A 9309-nucleotide genomic window follows, 5' to 3' on the forward strand; every position below is an offset into this window, starting at 1 on the left:
AACCAGACTTATCGGGATTAGTTAATCTTACCTTTGAGTTGTGTGCTCATCCTGAAGTCTCGCTATTTACCTGCGCTAAGGGGATCTACCTGTGCCTTCGCTATATAGCAACGTTGTGTTCACATCTTCCTCCTAAAAACAAACAAACAAACAAAAAAACATCCATCCAAACGAAATTCTTTCACTCTAGCTGCTTCTACAATCCTACCAATCGAATCTTCACTAGCCGTTCTCTTATAGGTTTATGAGAAGACATTTCGGGTTTTTTTGGGGTTTTTTTTTCAGGCGCATCGTGCCACTTTTAATCAAAACGCTCCATGTTCTGAATAAATATCATCCAGATAATCAGAGTGAATAAGCAAACGTCACCTGCATGCAGTCATCTGCATAATGTACAAGCATGTACTGTATAACATCGTACAAATATGATCGACATTTGATAGGCGTTTTTTGTCTTTGGCAAACCAGAACCCAGCTGTACATGCGGAGTTAAAAAAAACAACAACAACAACAACAACAACAAAAATCAGAAAATAGCTTCGCGGTAGTTTCTCCATGAGTGTCTCCATCTTAAAGAGTAGCCGTTGTGCAAAGTTGTCTAACAAAGTGAGTACACGGTGCTCCTTCCGTCCAACCTACCACTGGCCAAGCACTCACGTTTGAAAAATCGTTGAGGGTCTCGACACGTTTCAATGAAAACTGACGTTTTCAAGAATCTCCGAACAAACCGGGTCTTATTCACATACAGACCAGGGCTTCAGGGGTTTGTTGTTTTTTTCGGTTCAGCATTAATTTTTGCTTTTGCTCAGATCACAGCTTCATCGCTGTCTGAGTCAGGACTACGCGGTGTAGAGACGGTGAAAGGTTCTTCTGTTCTGGGTTTGGGTCTGTGTATTTGAGGCGTACAGGTCTGACCCGGTGGATCGTTCTGTTCTGAGAGCAGTCTGAGGATCTGGCCTATTTGTTCCTCTAAAACAGCCATCCTGGAACCCAAAGCTTGGATCTCAGCCCGTAGCTCCAGCCTTGCTTCCTGAAGCGTGGTATGAAATGACAGCCCATGGTGTGAGAACACATCCCTAGAAGGTTGTCCTTCAGCTCCGGAGCAGCTGCTATCGCCTGGTTCGGGACTCTGCACTTCTTCTACGTTATCTAGTCTCTGATCGCTTTGGGTTAACCCGCTATCTAACGAGTCTGTTTTTCGGAGCGAGTTCTTTCTGGACCTGGTGACGTCCACGACGCCTTCGATCTGCACCTTGACCTCAGGCGAGAGCCGTTCTATAGACGCCATGTTGTTCAGCCCTTCCTTCCTGCTCTCCTGTGGTGGCGAATCCGGTAGGGCCACGTTGTTTTTCAGCCGCATCCAACCACGACCGGTCGCGACCGGTTTGGCGCGTGCGGTGTTGCTCAGCTTCAAGCGGGTCACGCTCGGGGTTTGATCTCCAGCGGGCTTCAGTTCCATGACGTTGTTTTGTTTGAGCAGGTCACCAGGTTTGGAGAAGGACAGAGAGTTCTGGATCGGTGTGATCTGCGAGATGGTGACCACGCTGCTACAGGAACCTATGCTAGATCTCCCATTCTGCACTGCATGGAGTGTGCTCTGCGGGATGGATGTGTGTGTCTGTTGCAGCTGAGTGTTTGAACATAGCTGGAAGCTATGCGTGTGAAGTTGCTGCTGGTTCTTCTCCACATCGATCTGGACCGAAGCCTCCTGGTTGCGGAGCTCCTTCTGCTGTTTGAATTTCTGCAAGAGTTTTCGGACCGGGTGGTCCACGGGGATAGTCAGCGGAACCTCGTTCTTCGAGCGCTGACGTTCCTCTTCCTCCTTCTTCACGTCGCTGATCTTACGGAAGACTATCTAAAAAAAAAAAAGAAGAAGAAGACATATTTATGCACAAGGGCCTTTGGGATATACACAGACTGTTAGAAGAAAAAAAAAAGGGGGTTCCTTACAGGTTCTTAGGAAAATTAAGGCTTCATAGCATCCTAAAGAGGTTCTACTTAGAACTCACTCTGAAAATAAGACACTGCTATAGAAACAAACTTTAGCTCTCAAAACGTTTTGGTTGGCTGGTTCTATGTAGAACCCTACACCAAGCTGTTTTCTCGACAAAAGAACAAACATTTTTCAGTCAAATTATTTACACAGCACATTTCAATACAACTTTTATTGAACAAAGTGGCGTCCAGAGTCTAAACGATTTTCTTTTTGGACACTATGAACCCTCAATTATCCAAAGAACCCTCAGAGAACCACTTTTTTCTACGAGTGTGTGCATTGATCGCGTAAGTGCGCAGTACAAAAACCAAATTATTGGTAATCATTTTCTTCTTAGTGCCTAGAAAATGTCATTTGAAATCTAGCTCAACCCTAACTAGGGTTTTAAAAGGTTCTTTAAGGGTTCTTCAAGGAACATCTAAGGTTCTTAGCCTCCTACTTGGACCCATCTATGATGGTTATACAAACTGTTACAGGGACAAACTTAAACTTTCTGCAGAGCCCTACGAAAATGGTTTTAGAATCAGATAGGGTTCCTAGTAGAACCGTTCTTTGGAAGACAAGAACCCATAATTATTCAAAGAACCCTTAGAGACCCCTCTGAGAACGCTTGTTTTACGAGCATTATTGCTCTTTATTTAGAATTTAACTAAAAATTTATCCAAACTGGTTTGTTACTTGGTACACTCTTACACAGAACGGTTCCTCAAGGGTTCATTAAGGGTTCACTGGATCATTTAGGGTTCTTCGCCCTTAAAAACATCGTACTTGGAACACTCTGATGGTTATATACACCGTTATGGCAACCAACTTGAACTTTTTGCAGATCCCTACATAAATCAGTTTTCCGATCCGATAGGATTGCTAGTAGAACCATTCTTTGGAAGCTAAGAACCATTAATAAACCAAACAACCCATAAAGAACCCTCAGAGAAGGTTGTTGTTTGTTTTTTTTTTCTTCTTTTTTAATTAGGTAAGTGTTTGGTACAAACTTCAACTTTACTGCTCATTATTTTCTTCTTAATACCCAGAACCCTTCTTTAAAAAAAATAAATAAATAAATCACATCGGATAATTAAAGGCGTCCTGAAATGGTTCTACTCCTTTCTAACAGGAAAACACTCTGTAGGGGTGTGTAAGGGTTCCCCCAGACGGACAACCAAAGAACCCTTCAGGAGTGTACATTTAACCTTATTTTTCTTAAACCGTATACGTATAGAAGGTCCGAATGCTTGTTATGAACAGTTAAGAGGAAAGGATGTTTTAAGCCCTGTTTTACAGTTTATCTACGAAAAATTTCATTCAAGGATGTTACAAAGACAACAATCCCAAAAAAAAAAAAAACCTCTTGAAAACAAAAGTGCTTTACCACGAGGCTCTCGGTCTCCGGAGCGGATTCGAAGACGGAAGCGTATGACATCTGGCAGAGTTTTAACAGAAATGTCAAGACGGATGTGCAAAGATTTGCCAAACAGTCTGGCAGCGTTAGAGCAGATGTCAGGAGGAACGTGCCGAGCGACGGGAACGAGAGAACCCGATATTACACCCGGATACGCCGCAGGTTTGAGGCCGTTATGAATGCAATACAGATGAATAGAGATTATTTACAGCATGTATTAAATAAGGAATAAAATACTTGCTGTTAAGGGAAGATCCTCAGTCACAGGACGGTGAGATTAAGTGATGTTCCTCTCACCGTTCTAATGTACAGAAGAGTTTCGCTCCTGTTACACGGCGACGATTGTCCGTTTTACAGTTTTCTAATCGTTAATGAACGAGACGTACAACCTTTTATCCGTCTATAGTTACGTTTATGCTGTGGAATACCCGTGAAACAAGTTTCACATTTCGCATTATAAGGGCGTAGGCGTATATGCAACGGTATTGCGTTACGTTATTTCTCTGTCGTGAAGTTAATGAGGTAAAAATAAATAAATAAATAAATAAACAACCCCGAAACAAAACAAGGACGTCTCGTTACCCGGAAACTGCGAAAAGCGCAAACTCCTTCGTCCTGAAGACGTCGGAAAACTTAAAAGTCACAGATTTACCTCTGACACTGGAGACTCCTTCCGTAAACGTTAAAGAAACGTCTCCTTACAGAAAACTGTACCGCACTGACATGAGCCCGCTGTTGCTATAGAAACGATAATGCATTTGGACGAGCGTGTGGGTTGGAAATGATTTGCAGCTGCACTACTGTCAGACCTTCTGACCAATCGGACCTGACCAATCAGACCTTCTGACCAATCAGACCTTCTGATCTGACGTACACTTTATCCAGCTGTAATATCTTCGTCGGAATGATTTCACCTCACACTCTCTCTCTCTCGCACTCTCTCTTTCTCTCTCTCGCTCTCTCTCTCTCTCACTCTCTTGTGCTATCTCTCTCACTCTCTCTCTCGCTCTCTCTCACTCTCTTGTGCTCTCTCTCTCACTTTCTTGTGCTCTCTCTCTCTCTCTCACTCTCTCTCTGTCTCTCTCACTCTCTCTCTGTCTCTCTCACTCTCTCTTGTGCTCTCTCTCTCTCACTCTCTTGTGCTCTCTCTCTCACTCTCTCTCTCTGTCTCTCTCACGCTCTCTCTGTCTCTCTCACTCTCTCTTGTGCTCTCTCTGTCTCTCTCTCACTCTCTTGTGCTCTCTACCTCTCTTGTGCTCTCTCTCTCTCTCTCTCACTCTCTCTCTCTCGCTCACTCTCTCTCTGTCTCTCTCACTTTCTCTCTCTCTCGCTCACTCTCTCTCTCGCTCACTCTCTCTCTCTCGCTCACTCTCTCACTGTCTCTCTCTCTCTCTCTCTCTCTCTCTCTCTCTCTGCTCATGACCTGGCATTAACAATGCGGTGAGTGATCGCTGTTCGTAAAAGATATATAAAAAATATATCTTCACAACACAATCCCCGTCTTCGCCGCACAGGCAGGTGGATTAAAATCACATTTTCTCTGAAGCTTTCTACTCTTGCTACTCATTGTGTCAAAAAATACATTATTTAAGAAATCCTGACTCTTCTGTTCAGACATTCTGTAGATAATTACATTAATACTGAGCTGCGCTGTAAAACAAACAAACAAAAAAAACACCCAGTCTGTGCGTGTAATCTGTGTGTTTGCAGATCGGTGTGTAGGACACTTCACTAAGGAGTCAGTCATGACTGTAACACTAATAACCAAAGATTGTACATTTTTCTTTCCTTTTCTAAATTACGCACCGATGTCTACTGTCTCTTTTCGACGGTCCTTTGGAGATCTACCTCCCGCTTAATTTATTTATTTCTACTGGTTCTTGTCCTTTTATTTCCCATCTGTCTCTCCTCCTCTCCTCTCCCGCTTGCGGCTCTCCTAAGGCTCGGTGATGGGAAAGACGGCTTAGGCGACTTGCTCCATGCTAAATTATTTATCCTGTCCTTTAGCTTCATCGCAGTGCTTCTGATAGTCTCCAGATTTAAAAATAAATAAATAAATAGCAGCAGGCACTCACTGTACGTGTGTGACTCTAAAGCAATACAGTAGTTCTGAAGAAACCGAAGAACCTCTCTTCCTGTATGACTTTCTTTCTTCTTCCTCATTTACCCGATTCCCTAACCTGAACTCACTCACTCCTGTGGGATGTTCGGAACAGGAAGTTGCATCATCATCATCATCATCATCATCATCACGCATTTCCAAGATCCCGGGAAGAAGAAAATGACGTTCTCTCGCTGTTTTTTTTTTTTTTTACCAACGATGCAGCGATTTTTGTCTTTAAAAGTACAACCTGTGTCATAAATCATCGACTGGCGGTGAATCATTAATTAATTTAAAAAATAAATCAAATTAGCTAATGTCTTCGTGTCAACAGAACACACACCGACGGACCACATTTTGTGTATCTGTGTCACTCTGATTGAAAAATTGACCCACGTAACCGCGGTATTTGAAGGCACAACGCCGCCGCTTGTAAAGAGATATACGTAAACTCACATTTTATAAGATTCAATGCTAACAAACAAAAACAAAACTATTTTTAAAGGTCACACAGGCTAAACGGTACCACGTGGTACCGATTGCCAACGGTTGTGGATTCGTCCGGATGACTGATCCGTCTTTGTGTTGTTTAAGAGGACTACGAGGGCCTCTAAATAGCACAGATACCACATTTCGGGTCCACTTTGGCTGTTTGTTTCTAAAATTCTGTGTATTAGCGCCACACGTAGGGACTAAATAGAGCGCAGAGGCAGTTGTGTCGACGGCGACGTCCCACGCACTGCCTGCATTTATCTTTCAGCGCCAGCAGCCAGACAGCAGGACACACGGAGAATAATATTTTTGTCTCTCCCTCTCAAACACACACACGCACACACACACACACACACACACACACAGATTCCACTCTACCTCCTTCCAGTAAGACATAATGAATTAACTGAGATATTTCCATCACCAGTGGGAGATTCTGAATTTTCTATTCTCTTATAATCTAATAATGTGAAGTAATGAATACTCATTACACACTCGACAGTGCTGAGGCCTTCGGGCTGTTCCCGTGTGATTCATTGCTTATTTATAGCCAGAAACTAATCTCAAAAGTCCGAGCGGACATGATAATACCGTACGTATACTTTATTTTATTTTTTTTTTACCAAAAGCGGCGATGACAGATTTAATCCCTTTCATCATTTGTCTTTCCCGCTACCTTCTTTCCAAGAAGAAGTCCGTTTAAATAATTCGCTACGCCGGATGAATAATTAAGACAAGTCGTTTTAAGCGTGAAGATGGCACGCACGTTTATACGCACGTTAAAAAAAAAAAAAAAAAAAGCGTCAGACACTCGTGGCTGGCGTGAAGACGAACGAAACGCGCTCGGTTTCAGAAATAACGGGCGAGCTGGAACCGATTTACGTCGCACGCGTCGATACATTAGGGACGAATGAGCGTTCAGTCTTCTACATGGGGTTTATTGAGGGTTCTCAAACTATTTATTTTGAGGGGGGACAAAGAAACAAAGAAATGTTCGATATCTTGAATATTCGACAATCTGGATTCAATGTAAAGAAATAAATTTATACTGACGGGTTTATTTCCTTCGTATGAAAGTCCTATCTCTTTCGCTGAAGCACGTGTTCATACAACATTCTGATGGAGTCGCTCTGACACGTATCGTCAGGTTTTACACACCGTACAGCTCGGATCAAGCCAACCAGGACACACAGAAACCTCTCGGGTGACTTACGGGGACCGCTTGAACATTACAGACTACATTTCAACAACTGCACCGTCCTGTAGGGGCATTCCTCCTGGGAAAGGATGGTGAATATATGATGGATGAATGGATGGAGGAAAGGTTGGTGAATATATGATGGATGGATGGATGGAGGAAAGGTTGGTGAATATATGATGGATGGATGGATGGAGGAAAGGATGGTGAATATATGATGGATGAATGGATGGAGGAAAGGATGGTGAATATATGATGGATGAATGGATGGAGGAGAGGATGGTGAATATATGATGGATGAATGGATGGAGGAGAGGATGGTGAATATATGATGGATGAATGGATGGAGGAGAGGATGGTGAATATATGATGGATGAATGGATGGAGGAAAGGATGGTGAATATATGATGGATGAATGGATGGAGGAGAGGATGGTGAATATATGATGGATGAATGGATGGAGGAGAGGATGGTGAATATATGATGGATGGATGGATGGAGGAAAGGTTGGTGAATATATGATGGATGGATGGATGGAGGAAAGGTTGGTGAATATATGATGGATGGATGGATGGAGGAAAGGATGGTGAATAATGAAGGTGAAGTAGAGTTGAAATTCAACTGGATATCAGGTTCTGTTTCCTGATTCCTAAATGTTAGGTCACCTGCTGTTAGTGTTAGTGTGCGTGTTAGTGATAGTGTTAGTGATAGTGTTAGTGATAGTGTTAGTATTAGTGTTAGTGTGCGTGTTAGTGATAGTGTTAGTGATAGTGTTAGTGATAGTGTTAGTATTAGTGTTAGTGTGCGTGTTAGTGATAGTGATAGTGTTAGTGTTAGTGTGCGTGTTAGTGTAGGTGTTAGTGATAGTGTTAGTGTTAGTGTGCGTGTTAGTGTAGGTGTTAGTGTCAGTGTTAGTGTTAGTGTGCGTGTTAGTGTAGGTGTTAGTGATAGTGTTAGTGTGCGTGTTAGTGTGCGTGATAGTGTTAGTGTGCGTGTTAGTGTTAGTGTGCGTGTTAGTGATAGTGATAGTGTGCGTGTTAGTGGTAGTGTGCGTGTTAGTGATAGTGTTAGTGTGCGTGTTAGTGTGCGTGATAGTGTTAGTGTGTGTGATAGTGTTAGTGTGCGTGATAGTGTTAGTGTGCGTGTTAGTGATAGTGATAGTGTTAGTGTGCGTGTTAGTGTGCGTGATAGTGTTAGTGTGTGTGATAGTGTTAGTGATAGTGTTAGTGTGCGTGATAGTGTTAGTGATAGTGTTAGTGTGCGTGATAGTGTTAGTGTGCGTGATAGTGTTAGTGATAGTGTTAGTGTGCGTGATAGTGTTAGTGTGTGTGATAGTGTTAGTGATAGTGTTAGTGTGCGTGATAGTGTTAGTGTGCGTGATAGTGTTAGTGATAGTGTTAGTGTGCGTGATAGTGTTAGTGTGCGTGTTAGTGTAGGTGATAGTGTGCGTGTTAGTGTAGGTGATAGTGTTAGTGATAGTGTTAGTGTGCGTGATAGTGTTAGTGTGTGTGATAGTGTTAGTGATAGTGTTAGTGTGCGTGATAGTGTTAGTGATAGTGTTAGTGTGCGTGATAGTGTTAGTGTGCGTGATAGTGTTAGTGATAGTGTTAGTGTGCGTGATAGTGTTAGTGTGTGTGATAGTGTTAGTGATAGTGTTAGTGTGCGTGATAGTGTTAGTGTGCGTGATAGTGTTAGTGATAGTGTTAGTGTGCGTGATAGTGTTAGTGATAGTGTTAGTGTGCGTGTTAGTGTAGGTGATAGTGTGCGTGTTAGTGTAGGTGATAGTGTTAGTGATAGTGTTAGTGTGCGTGATAGTGTTAGTGTGTGTGATAGTGTTAGTGATAGTGTGCGTGATAGTGTTAGTGTGCGTGATAGTGTTAGTGTGCGTGATAGTGTTAGTGATAGTGTTAGTGTGCGTGTTAGTGTAGGTGATAGTGTGCGTGTTAGTGTAGGTGATAGTGTGCGTGTTAGTGTGCGTGTGCGTGTTAGTGTTAGTGTGCGTGTTAGTGATAGTGATAGTGTTAGTGTGCGTGTTAGTGTGCGTGATAGTGTTAGTGTGTGTGATAGTGTTAGTGTGCGTGTTAGTGTGCGTGATAGTGTTAGTGATAGTGTTAGTGTGCGTG

The 9309-nt window shown here is 42.7% G+C and overlaps 1 protein-coding gene across 1 annotated transcript in view; it reads right to left on the bottom strand.

The window, feature by feature from the left end:
• Positions 1-298: 298 nt before the first annotated feature.
• kcnh5b (potassium voltage-gated channel, subfamily H (eag-related), member 5b) overlaps positions 299-9309 on the bottom strand; it is a 41995-nt gene continuing 32984 nt past the window's right edge. The window contains exon 11 of the mRNA XM_053620293.1: positions 299-1855. Coding sequence (XP_053476268.1) covers positions 806-1855 — 1050 coding nt within the window. The 3' untranslated portion in view covers positions 299-805. The remainder of the gene's footprint in view (positions 1856-9309) is intronic.

The sequence above is a fragment of the Ictalurus furcatus genome, chromosome 3 (genome assembly GCF_023375685.1).
Source record: "Ictalurus furcatus strain D&B chromosome 3, Billie_1.0, whole genome shotgun sequence".
NCBI classification, from domain to species: Eukaryota; Metazoa; Chordata; class Actinopteri; order Siluriformes; family Ictaluridae; genus Ictalurus; species Ictalurus furcatus.